The 15,550-nt window shown below is 42.3% G+C and overlaps 1 protein-coding gene across 1 annotated transcript; it reads right to left on the bottom strand.

Annotated features, from left to right (window-relative positions):
- Nucleotides 1-1,285: 1,285 nt before the first annotated feature.
- LOC128710491 (muscarinic acetylcholine receptor DM1) lies at nucleotides 1,286-14,469 on the bottom strand. Its single transcript, XM_053805545.1, has 5 exons — nucleotides 13,950-14,469; nucleotides 6,275-6,507; nucleotides 5,825-6,177; nucleotides 5,365-5,532; nucleotides 1,286-2,675 (listed from the first exon to the last, which is right to left on the bottom strand). The coding sequence occupies exons 1-5, from the start codon at nucleotides 14,467-14,469 to the stop codon at nucleotides 1,286-1,288; spliced, it is 2,664 nt and encodes an 887-aa protein (XP_053661520.1).
- Between the last annotated feature and the right edge of the window lie 1,081 nt (nucleotides 14,470-15,550).

Below are 15,550 nucleotides of genomic sequence, written 5' to 3'. Positions count from 1 at the left end.
GACACAAACGTCCCTTCTCAAAAGCACAGCAATCATACCACAACAAATCAATCGTAAGTTAACGGTAGACAGTTTCGTAACTCGTTGTAGCAAGCTCAAAACGACACATTCACCTGTGGCAGATTCAATAATATCCAAAAAAGTAGCGTAGGTTTCCAATTCCATCACGATGATCTTGAACTGAAATAGTTCTTCGTCTCTATTTAGAGATTCCGATAGGAATTTCAGCTATAAGTAGGAATAAGAGAAGTTGATGAAATGTTTGATAAAAACTGATTTCTCAAATCTAACTAAGCAAACGAAACATTTGAACAAATCGACTTTCCGGTCATTCTGGAGTGAGCTATATAATCACAAAATAGTAGTTTCATTAAAAAGTTTTAAAGGTTTTTATTTAAAATTTTTTTTTTTAAACTTAAAACTTTTAGCGATTCTTCAGACATAAGTTCATTTATATCAATGTCCAAAAGAAAACTAATAAAAGTATTTGGCAATCATCTCTACCTAAGGAATAAGGAAGTCGAGGAATTAAACAACCAGCAACACCCCATAAAGTACCGATGATATCGAAAGGAATTACACTCAGGAACTGAAATACAAATTAAAACATTCACTGTATACTTACGGGGAAATAAGCGAATGTGTTGAAAACATATACCATAATATAGCATGTGCTGAAACAGTTGATAGTTCATGGACACTATTTTAATAAAAGAATTTACATTGATTATTTTACTTGGAACTGGGTTTTGATGCAATATGATGATTTAAAATGATTTATTTTTGTACACCACAAACAGCCCATAGTGGTGAGTTAGTGCAATGGTGCAAGAAGTGATAATTATGACATTTATTTGAATGTGTTTGTTTAAAGTTCGCTTTCGTTCCAATTATGGTCATCATGGTTGCAATCTCTTGAAAAAATCATCGCTTGAAAGAAAAACACTAAACAAAACCATTGAAACTCGACAAACAATTTACTACGAAGAGGATATAAAACATTTATTGCTAAGTAACACCACATACACCGTTCATTACATACTACCGTCGTCACGTCATTATCGCCTGTCCGTGCCCTGTATTGCCCTCGAGGTCGTGTAAACAACGACAGTATCGAGTCCCTATGTAAGTATCAAAACGCTCACCACAGACCGAAACCGTTCACAGGAGTGGGGACGTGCTTATGAGGAAGAATATGGCAATTATCGGCCAGTGGACATAAAAGTGTCTGTTGCCATGACTAAACCGGCTCACTCTGATCCAAACGTCCAGAGACCGCGGCGTACTAGCTGTTCGGTTGCCAATGGCGTGCCTTCAGTCCGTACCGGCAGAGCAACACCTTGCGGAACGCGTCGCGGAACGCTTTGTTGAAAATGGTGTAGAAAATTGGATTGACCAGACTGCTGGCGTACCCGAGCCAGGTCACAAACTCGAACACCCACTGGTCGATGTTATCCTCACAGTGCTTGCAAACGCTCGGCAGCAGATTGAGCACGAAAAAGGGCGCCCACAGGATAACGAAGGTGAAAAACACCACGCCGAGAACCTTGGTGGCTTTCTGCTCCAGCCGTATGATGCGCCCGTGCCGTGAAGAATTGCGCGAGATCATGCTCGAGTTACGCGAATGGTGCGACCTGACAGTCATCGTTGTCGTGGCCATGGTCGGCACTGTCGAGGTGGCCGCTGCGACCGCCATCATCGCTACCGCAGTGCCACCGCTACCCGTCTGGTGCTGCATCAGACACGGTGAGGAGCTGTTTTTTTTGGGTGCACCACGGAACATAGTTTCGCCACTACCGGCTCCACTGCAGGAACCTCCCTCGAGCGTGGAATGGCGAAGGTTGATCGATCGCCGCAAGGACACGCTGGATGGGCTCGCCTTCGTTGGTGTAAGCAGTAGCGAAGTTCTCGCCCCACCGAAACTAGAGCCGCGCCGTTGATGGCGCCGCTGATCCCAGGTCACCACGGAAATACCCTTCGCTGCACTGCATTTCCGGCTCGGGGACGCCAGTGCCGAGGCAGGAAGTGTCGAAAGGCTGCTCGAAATGGACCGCGTTGGCTGTGAGGTCACGTTGGAGCTGGACGAAATGGAGATCGTGCTGTACACGAGACTATCACCGGTACCCGTTATTGAGCTGAAGTCGGAACTCGTCTTCACGATCTTAATTTCTGCCGGTCGCAGGTACTGCTGCCGACTGGACGCACCTTCACCGAAAAACGGACACTTGCACGGTGGTGGCAGCTTTAGGCTTTGTCCCGCATGGTTTTGCGATAGCGGATGGGAACTAGCACCAGATCCATCACCTTCGATGCAACTATTCTCAGCATCCGGATGACGATTGTTAACTGCAGCGCAAGGTACACCTTTCTCCACCAGCCGTGAGATCTTTTTGCGCGAATCATCGACGGTCGCCTTGTCCTCCCTTTCGCGTAGTTCGAGCAGAACGTCCTGCATGAACTGTTCATCCACCTCTATTTCGTCCGATTCCGATGGAGGGATGGCATGAGGCAAACTTTTGAAACGCTTGCGAACTAAGCGAACTGGCGGTGGTGTTCCGGAATTTCTTCGATTGATCCAAGTGGACGTGGAACTGCGTCGTTTTTTTACCGGCACTGGTGATCGTATAGTGGCCATCGTCACCGTTCCTGCTGTTGTTTTCGTGCTCGGTTTTTTACTGTGGATAAACCCGTATGCAAACATTTTTAGAATAAAAAATTCATTCGAAACTTTATCGAACCGCAGTACAAGCTAGTAATATCGCATATAAATATCAATAAAATAAATTTTCATATGGAGGACTTTTTAACAAATAAAATGATAAACCCAGGATGTCTAATGATTGAGTAAATACAAATCATTTCTAGGCCGATTAATTTCCTCTCCAAACCGGGCCCCATCCGTGTAGACTGGATGGGAAATGAAATTATCATGAGCATTAATACATCTACTCTCCAATGAAATTAATAAAAAGAACATTAGGACCAGAAAACACACCCGTCCAACGATCGGCAGTGTCTTCAATGAAGCGAAAAAAAAATAGTAGATGTGAAAAATATTATTCTTTTCAAAACATGATTACATCAGCCCCCGGCAGCGTCTTATCTTCCACACCATTCAGTGAACATGAAGGCGCAGCAGCAACATAAAATATGAAACCCCTACGACTACAGCAACATGTTACCGACGTCGACGAATTGAATTTATCGCGATACGATAACTGTAATGTAATACACTTCATCACCTAACAGCCTATCCGGAGCCGGAAAGACGTAAAGACGATGACGAATAGGCTTTACGAATCCCGATGTGGCATTCCGCGGCGGAAAGGCAAATTTATCATGTTAAGGATGATGTAATGAATTTATCATCGCCTCATGCGGAACGATAAATAGCACCAGCGCCAAACGATCTTGGTGTCACATGTTTTGCGCTGCTCAAACTGAACAGGAGCAATCCGATCGTTACATCAAGAACATTTCCCGGAATTATTAACTTCTTCGCACGAAACCGGGAATTTCGAAGAATAATTCCGATGTAACATGATACCAGTTGAGTGAAACAGCTTCAAATAGTACTGGCACCATTGACCTTCCGGGCAACCGATACGAAACGCGAGCAAAGACTGCCGAACGTTCTACTGCTAGGAAAAGCTAAACACTATCAGAACTGAACTATCGGCTTCGAAACAGCGCCATAGAGTAGACGTTTATTTTATACCCTTTCCACTACAATGGTCAATCAGTGCTGCTACAGCTGCTGTCGTATGGCCTACACGTCGCGAAGCCATCCAGTCCTGCTCCATTCTCGTGAGGGACGAAGTGATGACATACGTAAAAGATTGCTGAAAATTCCTCAACTCAGCATTAATCTTATGCCATCAGTCAACGTTCGGGGAAAAAGGACACCGGGAATGGGCGATTTGTGTTTGTGTGCGAGCGATAAGCTTTTGTCGGTCGCGTGGCATCGCCATTCGCTATAAACGCTGGCATAAAAGAAAGCACAACCGGTACGGCGGAGGAAGAAAAACACGAAAAATTCCAGGATACATGAAACGGAACTCCTGCTCGTCATCGTCGAATCAAGCATCGCGCTCTTGCCAAATATCAGACGACCATGTATGTATTGCTTGTAGTCATCCTGCTACCACTACACTTTACTCGGATTTATCAATCCATCAAGGGTATCGTATACATAAGCCCTAGCTAGTCGTTTGCCAAACTCTTTTTTCATCGCTGAACGTGGGTTGGATTCCACGCTGGAAAAATACATGTTTTACGATGTGTGATATTCTTTTCTCCCAATTCGATTGCTTAAGTCCACCTTCATCCATCTTTGATTTGTGTCCAAAGTTGTTCTGAAAAAAAAAAACCAAAAGCGTATCCTTTTTGGCTCTGATTTTGAGTGTTTTACAAATTTCTTCAAACACTTCACCGTTGCCTTAAGTTTCCAATTCAAGAGCGATTACATCACTTAACTTCGTTTTCTACACTAACGCAGTACGGCGTCGAAAAGTAACTTTCAACTCGCTTTTGAAGTTGTAGCATGTAACAATATGTTTCCATCAATCAGAATTTGGTTGTTGTTCCAATTGCCTTTTCAACTTTTTGCTAACTGAACCTCAATTTATTTTAGCTTATTCTTAAACAAAGTGTTGTAGGTGGAATATCTCTTTCATTCCATCTTTTTGTACTAATTGAAGAACTTGTTTTGTTAAATAAAACACTAGAAACAATAGTCTAACCACAATGGAATGTGGAATTGGAACATTTATTACGTTGTCGCCTAGTGACATGATTCCTAGTTGATTAATAAAATGATTCCCATTTAAACAAATTTTTAGGCCATCTTCTATCAGACAATCCAATCATTCAACAGTGACGTAGACATCATTGGCTTACGACTCTCCTACGTAACTGACGCTAACCAAAGCATTGAGCAGGCGACAGAAAGCCTTGAGACGGAGATTAACGAAGCAAAAACCAAACTGTTGGTAACATCGCCAGCGTTCCCGCGAGCAAATCATGACTTACGCATGGGTTACGTTCAAATGGGTGACCTTTGGGCACATTTGAAGTAGTCAAAAATATCGCCTTTCCTGGAGTGCAATATTAACACCGATAACAGTATTGATGTTGAGATACGCGATAGAAAGCCCCTTGTATACTTCGAGGCCCTCTCTATCATACAAAAAAAAAGGTTAAAGAAGGCGCTTGTCCGTCCCATTTCTGACATAATTCATACGCTTTTCCTTTTAAACACAGCTATTTTCGGAGCCCTCTACGTTTGGGTCCAACATTAGACCCGACACTGCATGGAATTATATCTTTTACAGTATGTTCTTGAATGCTTTCAGTTACACTTACCGAAACGATTCACTTTCACGGCTACCTTCGGGTGATCGTGAAGTACCACTTGAACCCAGGTGTCGATCGCTGTGTTGCGCCACGGATTCTAACCCTTGAGAAAGTTTCAGCATCTCTTCTCCAAACCGCTGCATCGCAGTCATCGTAATAGAGCTGGGTTCTGGAATACTGAAACGAAAATTATTGCTGATGTAAAGCTCCGTGGCAAGTACCGAGCAAATAATTTCATTTCGTATGTGCGTGAATGCAACTAGAGCTAGTGTGTTATGTAGCTAATATGGTATTTGGGACGGTATGTACAGTAAAATCATTCATGTAATCATTCGATGAAGTTTATGATTTAAGTGTTGCTGTTAACATTGTAATTATTTCCGCTTTTGTACTGAACTTACAATCTACCAAAGAGCACTTTGCATCTTGGTGCAGTGAAGTTGAAAACTGTCCTGTAGAAAAGCCTTACCTCGACTCTAACAACCAAAGATCATGATTATCCAGCGTGGATAGTTCCGTGTCGGTCGAGGCAGCGGAATGTGCGTGAGGGTTCTGAGCGGTGGGTAGGCTGAGCTTAATGATTCGTTTCCATGTATTCCGCCGATCAAATGCCGGCGCCTGGCCCAACCACCCGCTGGACCAACCGCCACCACTACCGACCCCGCCCAAATTCTCGCTTTGTTGTGCCAGCAGACGTACGGTTAGCGTGTAGGTTATCAACATGACACAGAGCGGTATATAAAAGCATACGATGGATCCGACCAGTTTGTACACCGGGTCCGGTATTTGGCACGTTCCATTCACTAGCACCGATGCATGGTTCTGAAAGAAAAATAAAATACACCCATTTTACGTGAAAATTATGTTCCTCTGCAATGTTTCAACTGCATACTGGGGGCGATTGCACGGTTGCACTTACCTTAGAATACATTAGACTTAACGGGAGACTCATCGCAATGGAAAGCAACCACACAAAGCTTATTTTCAACACGACCCGGCGCCGCGTTTTGTTTCGCCCGAATTTCATGGGATAGCGTAGCGAAAGGTACCGGTCGACTGATATGGTGCACAGATGCATTATGCTAGCGGTGCAAAATAAAACATCCAAACATATCCACACCAGACAGTACTCGGAATCGAGCGGAAAGTGCCCTAGAAAGAAAGGAAGAGGACAACGCTGTTTACACAAGTACGGAAAAATTAATATTGTAATTTCCTTCCATATTTGCTCCCCATATTCTGCATGGTGCATTTTTAAACTCTCGACAGCTGTATCTATCTATCTAGATGGCTATATGGCTGAAAGCTGTTTTATCAATAGGTATTGCTAGATACCAATCCATTTAATTGTTCAATGTCATAGTTATACATCACGCCGCACAGTGTTCCTTGTAAACCTGTGCATATCTCTGGTTCAATCACTGTGGTTCATCGATCGTGAAAGTTCCTCACAAAACGGTGCTTTGATCGTGGAACGTTTGATTTCATTAGCAAATAATTAATTAAGTTGAGTAACACCCGCTAGCAGATGTCGAGAGGATGGTAAAATAAGGATAATGGGTGCACACTTTACAGCACAGGAGACTGGATGGATAATTGATTAATCGCACCTTTTGCACAAATTGAATTTCATGTTACTTTGTTTGGTGTGAAAAAAGTCTTTTCTACATGCCGCATACATAATTAATTTTAATTGAACCGTTATTATGTCACCTTCGCAAATATACATTCATTTTTGTTTTAACGCATTGTTAAATTCTTGGAGTTCGCTTGAAGCCATCGGTACAAAACAATGAACAACTCGAGTAAGATGGATTGCTACAAACGACTATTTGAACAACTCTTGCTGCATATGTGATATTACCGACCGTGGATCACTTTTATTGCTTCGGCAATCGTACAGGTACTACCACTTATCAATCAATCGAGTTTGATTAATTTTACTGGCTTCTGGATGATTTTTCCTTAGCTTTTCTTAGCATTAGATATTTTTAACAAACATTGAAGAAAAAAAACTCCAATGTAACACATTTAAGTCATCTTGGAACAAGCAACACGTCAGAAAATTTCTACCCACATTATTTTAGCTCTTCTCGTTTCCTCGCACTCACAGAACACGTTTTTTTTATTGAAATAATAGCACACGATGCATTTGTTTGAGTTTATTAATGGATAGAAAATCCTTTGAAAATTTGAAATTTGAAAATATTTGCAGCCATACAACAAACTAAGTGTGTTTGTTGCCTTAAAGTGATCACAACTAGAGGATTCCATCGGGCTTCAGTCTCGTTAGAGTTTCAGAAAATTTAATAAAATAGCAATACCTCAACTGTGGAAGTTGGACAAATGAGGGAAAAAATGGAAAAATCTCGTCACTCATTACGCCCGAGTGCAAAATCCATATTGATTACGGGTTTTCTCACTGAAATGGTTTGTTAAAACGTGATTTAAATTATTGAGAAAAATTCTGCACGTTCCCATCAACAAATCCCCAATTAATCTGTTGTTTACTATAAACCAACATTACAACCAACAAAGATACTTAGCCCTGGCTTCATCCAAAGGAAATTTATCACAAAGAGTGAATAAATATGAGAAAATGATGAACACAATACGTATTAACGATGATTATAATGCTCGAAAGAATGTTGATTAATCTTGTTTGATAAATAGTTCTACCGATATTCGTCAACATGAGCGACGATCGAAGAAGTTTCCACTCGTATCCTCACTCATTTTTCTCCCACTTCTGCTGGTTCATGAGTAAAAGTTTTGTTTTTCCCGCTCACGAAAACTTTTTCCCTGGTCATGTTCACTTAACAGCGCTCTGCATTGGTCGGTTATTTATTTCCCCTTTTGTTCTTTGTTCCTGTTTGTTCTTACTTCTTTTGATAAACACAATACTTGATCTGATCGGATCGATAATCATCTCGCTGGGATGTATAAATTTTCAATCGCTTATGAAACCATTAATCATAAATAATACATTATTAACAGTATCTATTGCATCACCACTATAACGTTTAGGCTGAGCCATACGATGCGTAGAGTATTATTGGCTATTTATTTGTCATTAGTATCATGCACACAGTAATATACATTGGCTCAATTATTGCTGATTATTCTCCCGGCCTCCCTGGCGATCCGAACGAAAGCGGGATTGAAGTGTGGCATTTCAGCTAAATTCTATGAAAAGATCAAATGCTCGATTGACATACGAGTTCTCACAAACAGTACTCAGTCCACGCTTAGCTAATGAAGCTGTTGTAGCTAACGTTGGATAACTTTTCCTGGGATGGTTTTTTTTTGTGGTGGTTTTGTTAGTCCGTCCAGCCAGACAAACGGTCTGTACCGCTATGTACGGACGCATTGGTAAACATCATTAATTAGACGGTGGCAAACGAAAACAATTGTTTGCGTTAATGATTTCAGCCGTTTCCAGCACACCCGTTGGGTAAACTATTGCAGAAACGCTCCAAAACGGAAGTGTACTCCAAAGCGTCTATTTACCACAGCCCTTTCCTTTCCTAAACCAGTGAACAAAGCGTGAAAATGTTGATGTGTAAGAAAACGTGCGTCTATTCGTGGCAGAGGCCCCAGAAGCTTTTTTCCTTCTTCTATCGGTTAACTTCCGGACATGAGCTTCCGATGGCAGTGGGTACAACCGTACCGAGTAAAACCATTTTTCATCCATGCTCCCATTCACCGATGTGCTTTACGCGCGGCTTCGAGATGGTGGCCCCAAGAAATATTTTCCAAAGGCAGGAAGGTGGTAAAAACGGAAGAATAACACCATGTTCGACACCCGGCAATCCTGTGGCACTTCGTCCACCTTCAAAGACAGGATCATACATCGAAATCGTCGGAAGGCCACGTCGTTGATAAACAACGCTTACCAGCGGCTGCGATGCAAGATTTGCCTGCTTCTGTCAGTCAGGCTTTTGACAGGATCCTATCCGGACCGGAAATGTGTGGCTGTGTGTGTGTGTGTGTGTGTGTGTGTGTGTGTGTGTGTGTGTGTGTGTGTGTGTGTGTGTGTGTTGGTATGGGTGTATGTTTTTTTTTTTATTTTCGTTTCTTATCCAATGTTTTACGGTTGTTATCCTGCGGTGCCGCGGTTGTCGAAGGCATTCGACTGCACGACTGTGTGATTGCGGACTCGGTTGGTTCTGCGAAGTGGCAAGCCGGCCACCCAAGCCCAGGGTATTTGACTTCGTTCTCTCGCCTATTGACTGGCGGTGGATTGCCGGCGCATGTGGACAAAGAAAAACGACCACGTACCGCTGGGCTTGGAAAACATTGGCAGGTGGCGAGGCGTCCGTGTGGAACCGGTGTATAAATATTTCATGATTCGAATTTACATAATATTATTCGTAATGCTTTCTCCATCCCCGGCGGATTTACAGAGCCGAAACAACAACATTGGCGGCGGGCGACGGTACCCCGAACGAGATCATCTCACGTCGAACGAACGAGCAGTGTCCCATCCTTCTTATGGCTCTATTGTGCCCACGCTTCTACCAAGTGTGAAAAGATTTTAAACAACATACTGACAATTGTTTAACACCTCTGTCTGTTGGGATGTCCTGCTACAGGTCGTTTCCTTCCTGCGATGGCAGCCAACGCGCAACGGTGGAGCAGGCTCATCGTCAATAAACAGGTGGGATGTTTTGCCTTCTTACTTTGTTTGTGCAAAAAAAAACGACAACCAACCTGTGGGTCTATCACAAAAGCTCCGATGGCATTTGCTTGTTAATATTGTTGAAATTGTTCCAAAACCAAACAACCCGTAAGCGGCCGAAAGCATCTATATTATTACATTGAGAGACGTTAGACACATCTTGCGCGAAAGTTAGATGTTTTACTTTCAATATGCTGTATATATGTAAAATTCAGCAATACAAAAAGCTTGTCTTGAGAGTCGCATCATTTGAAAAAACGCATTGCAACAGCTTTATAGCTTGACTGCTCTATTTGGTATCTATTTTTATTGCAGAAGGAGAAATCTTTTTACCGCAGATTTACATACACCATGCTAAATTTAATATCTTGAATCATCTTCTTTTATTTTAGGTAAGAGATTATGTAACATCATCTAACCGATTTAATTCTATCACATCTATAAGACTATAACGATCACACCAGTTGGAGTATATGGTGAGACTCGATGGCGGATCAATCCGCTTGGAAGCCCTGAGCGGAGTGTTAGTTTGGGCCCTTTTTTGAAACAGTTGAGCGGGGGGTTTGCTTATGGCCTTTTTTATTATGCTAACCGCCTTGTGTCAAACGTTGGAGCACCCGCTAACATACGGGAAGAGTCAAAACATCTTTTTTATTAAATAGCTTTGCCTTTTACTATCACAATTCACAAACCCTTTCCTATGTCACAGCTTTCATCGGAGGGCCCTAGACTACCGCCTACTTCGCCGGCGTGTTAGATCCGCCACTAGTGGGACTTATCATCATCATTACGAACATTTCCAACGCATAGTTCTGTTTCATAGGAATGTTTTGAACCCTTCCCTTGTCCGTTTCGACGAATGAATTTAATTTGTATATGCGCCAGCTTAACATTCTGAGCACACGCATTTGGAGAAACTAACAAAAAATACGCCCGATCTTCGAAAAAAAAAGATTGCTCCATTAATGCGTTAAAAAGTTTGCACGAGAAAAAAGTTTTGCGCCAAGGAAACGGTCGAACGATGGCAATTGTAGTATAGTATTTCATTAGCTTAATATTGTTAGCTTCATAGCGGCATGGAGCTAGCATGAGATTGCACCCCAACATCGATCAATAACTGAAAGGGAATGGTAGGAATGAATAAACTTTTGTTGCTGAACGTGCGTCGTACAAAATAAACTGGCTGGGTCTTCCCTTTTTTTGTACTACTTGCCGCCCGTTTAGGTGGCTCGATTTAATTTTGTTGATGCGTTCAATAGCCTGATCATCCCATTTCTGGTTGTTCACCAGGGCAGTTGTTTTCTCCATTTATCCAGGCAAAATGTTTTGAGCTTAACCGCTGCACACAAAAAAGAGGAACTCATTGAACAGACGACAGCAGTATGTTACAGCGGCGAGCTTCAAATCACACTCCGTCATCGTCGGACTGTTGTGCCTGGATGGTGGTATTACCGAAAGCCAACACAACAAACCCGAGTTCCGCAAGTGCTTTTTTGCATCACGTGATCCCACACGGGGGGCACCTTTGTACGAAGGTCAGACAAGGCTAAGCCATCACGGACGCATGGCGTCCTATGAAAACACGTTCACCGGAAGAGTGGAAACAAACATTTCGCGCTAACACAGACACATGGAAATATACCCAAGTCATTGCCCATAAAGGTCACCCACTAATAAGGCCCACCTCAGAAGAAATGGTGCTGTTTCGTTTGGGCACAGCAACGGGGCGGCTGGGTGGGAGAGTTGTAAAGTTGTGTTTTGATCGTAGTATCACACCTAAACCAATGAAAGCACTTTCCCACAGAAAAAGGTTCCATTAATGCTGTTCTCCCAAAACGAGCGAGGAAGAAATTGTATATGAATGCAATTAACTAAGGGTCGCACATCCCCTACCGGCGAGTGTGTTGCTGCTTTTGCCTTTACCGAAGAAGACAATTTCCCATCGTGACAAATTACATTACGAACGGAGTTACCATGTTTGGCAATAAAAAAAAAAGTAGTAGACGTACATAAAAATGTCAAAAGTTCGTTCGAATGTACCCAGTAGCCACTGGTGCGGTTCATATAGTGTTGAGTACTTTGTTTTTTTTTCTAAAATTCTAGGGAAAATACTCGTTTTTCGTCCATCAACACAATCGTTCCTGGAATTTCCGGTAAAAGGTAGCTTCGTTGCAAATGTTGCAAACAAACTGCAGCAAGCAATTAGCCTAATTGGAACACGTCGTGATGGTTCGACGAGAACGTGCTCGGCAATGGACTTTAGCTTGCAGTTCAATCGACAAAATTTGTATCCCCAATTAGGGCAAGCTGTTCAAAATCATTTTCAATATCGTTCACTCTACCTTTTATCATTGTCTGTCTTGCGTGTAATATTTCAATCATTATTGCAGCAACACTTGGAGTTCATTCTGCAGCAAGTGCATGAGACCTGATATCTATTACTATTTACTACCATGACCATCAAATAATTTAGCAACCCTAGAGGCAAACAAAAACAAACTGATGATGGCAAGTGTGACGTACCGGTAGGTGACCGCACCTACGAGGTCGTCAAAAATTTCTTCAATCTTTGGTCAAAGGTCAGCAACGACAACAGTAATGATGTTAATTGGTGTTGCTGTAAGTTCTATGAGTAGCCTTTTCAACTGCGCCACATACAAAATAAACCATCGGAATACGGTCCGAAGAGTTCGGTGAGTCCAAACATATGGACTAATGGACATATGGACTAAAGTCAAAACAATTCTCCAACAACTTTTTTTTTTGTTTTTCCAGAGGTGTGGTAAATCGCCAAATCTTAGACGCAAGTCAACCGCAGACCACGGAAAATGCGGAGGCATCACATTGCTTTCCCAGGATACACATCCTAAAACCATCACCGTTTGGGGGAAATCTGGTCTGTAGGCACTTTTCTTCGTAGTCACCATGAGAGAACCAAAAATTCTTCCTTAGAACTGCTGACCAATTAATGTATGACATAGGGCAACGTACAGGACATTTATGTATAGTACAGTACAGTCCATCTAGTAGCTTTCAAATGTACATCTTAACCTTTGGAAATTTTTCGCGATAATATCATCGTATGTGATCTATAATGGGTGACCCGGTGGCATGATGGTCTTCACACGAACGGACTGGACCAAAATCCCATCCGGACCAATCCTCCGTACACAGTACTGATTATCCAGTAAATAAAGTCACAAAAAGCCAGAAATGGCAAGCCTTGGACCTCTTGAGATTGTTGTGCCGATAAAGAAGAAAGAAGAAGTGATCAATAATTCGACTACTGTCACGAAAATATACAAATCATCTCAAAGTGTTTGATGTTTAAAGGAATACAACACCGGACGATGTTTGAGCTGAATTAATGGAGAATTAAGCAACAAAGCCAAACCAATCCAAGGCAACATATGTACCAGTTGGCCATATTGGTAAAAAGAGGGAAAGCAACTAGCATATAGTGGTAGTCGTTGTAAGCGTACTGTTAAACACCATTTTGCGTAGCAACAAGCATAGCCCAACCGCAATCGCATTATCATTTGCAAAATTGATGGTTCCACAACACATCGTTTGTGACAAACTCTAGTCCGTTTCCATAGAATCACCTTTGTTATATTGAATCTATTTCACTCTGTTTGTTGTGGTAGAGTAAGTAAAGTAGGAAAGATGAAAGCGATTGTGCCGATCTTGCACAAATGGGTGCCTGTCGATGATCTGTCTCGCCGTACGATGTTCATCTTCAACATCCAGGCTGATGTGCTAGAAACCGTCGTGTATGTTGTAAAGCTATTGCATTGAACCGGTGATTGAAAGAATCATTGTCACCACGGTGTGGCTATCTTTTTAGTACATAGTGGTTGGGTACACAATGAAAATCACAGCACAGATAAATGAAACACTCAAACAAGCTTACCTTTGACCAGCGTTAGTATTCCTAGCGGCATCACAGACAGAGCAACCATCAGATCCGTAATCGCCAGTGACATCAGAAAATAGTTTGTGACGTTCTGTAACCGACGCTCCCAGACGATGGCGAGGCAGACGAGAATGTTCCCGGCGGCCGTACCGAACACGAGTATAATTGCTAGCAGGGCCCAGTAGTTGTGCAATGCCAGTGAGCCATCATCATCGTCGGCAGCAATCTGATCCCCGATATCGGCGTTCACGTTCGTCCCGGACCGGTCGTCGGTAGACTCGAGGTTTGCAGTGAAATTAAAGCGTTTCATGTAGCTAACGTAGCCAGTGTAACCAACCGAACGACTTAAACTGCCGGCCGAACTATGACCACCCGTGCCAACGGTCGCACTAGCCAGCGTTACCGTACCAGGAAACCAATCCGGAAAAGTAACAGTCGATAGTCGAACGACGTGTATGGGTTTCGTAGCCGACCATAGCCACATTTCCACCGGATCATCGTAGTACGGGCGTCCCATGTTCTTTGACAGTAGAACAAACGTAAAGCGTATCCCAGCAGCTGCAGCAATCCCACCAAGCCTGCGTCCTTCCGTATGCTGGTGATAATAGTGAAACCCGTTCGAGGTACAGGCACTTCTAGCTTCAGCACACGACACAATTGTTGCCCGTTCGGTCTATGGAATCCTAATGAAAAGGGAAGCAGAAACGAGATTTTGTTGTTATTCGATTTAGTTTGAAGCGCTCATCTATTCGCAACAAAACACGGCAAAAGTTACCAATTAGGATAAATTTAATAGCTTTAACGTTCAAATTAAATGCTACTGGATCGCCAAGATATTGTAGCACCAGTGGATCTTTCTAACGTGTGTAAAACCACATTTGAAAAATGCAAACCATCTTCAAAAACTTTTATATCAAAATAAATGAGTGAGCCTGAAACTTTTTTGCAACCTCTCCTCTCCTTCTTCTTTGTCGGCACAACAACCTCAAGCGGTCTAGTCTAGCCTCTATTTAGCCGTAGCTGGATATTGAATCCTGCGTACAGAAGATTGGTATAGATAGGATTCTGGACCAATCCTGTCGTGTGAAGACAGGCGTCATCGAATCCTTTAAATAGTGTAATTCCTACCTAGAAAGTGCATGGACATTCCAAGCGAATAACATATGTTATAGAAGCGTTCGAGTCATCGAGTGTAAAATATTTAATTTATTTGCTTTTACTTTAAATTTATTTATATTAATTTTTTTGCTTTTTACCTTTAATGTACTACTTCGTCGATACATTTTGCGGTCGGAAGAATGCAAAACGCACGATGAGAGGAACAATGTATTGAACACATTTACTTAACCCGCCCGAATGCACCATTTAATTTCCAATCTATTGCACAAGTTTGCAAGAAAGATTGTAGCATGACAGGTGGTTGCCAACAGAATGTGTGACGCTAAGTACCATAGTTGCTACTAACTGGCTTTTATGTTCTTAAAAACAATTTTCCATCAACTGGAGGACTTTAACAAGCACCCTTTTTTGCTGAATGAATTAAACACAACGATGAATGTTTAAGGCAATATATGGCAACGTAGGACCAGCATGTATTT

This window comes from Anopheles marshallii, chromosome 2 (genome assembly GCF_943734725.1).
Source record: "Anopheles marshallii chromosome 2, idAnoMarsDA_429_01, whole genome shotgun sequence".
Taxonomy (NCBI): domain Eukaryota; kingdom Metazoa; phylum Arthropoda; class Insecta; order Diptera; family Culicidae; genus Anopheles; species Anopheles marshallii.
The sequence above is the reverse complement of the archived record's forward strand: the minus strand, read 5'-3'. Positions and strand labels throughout refer to the sequence as shown.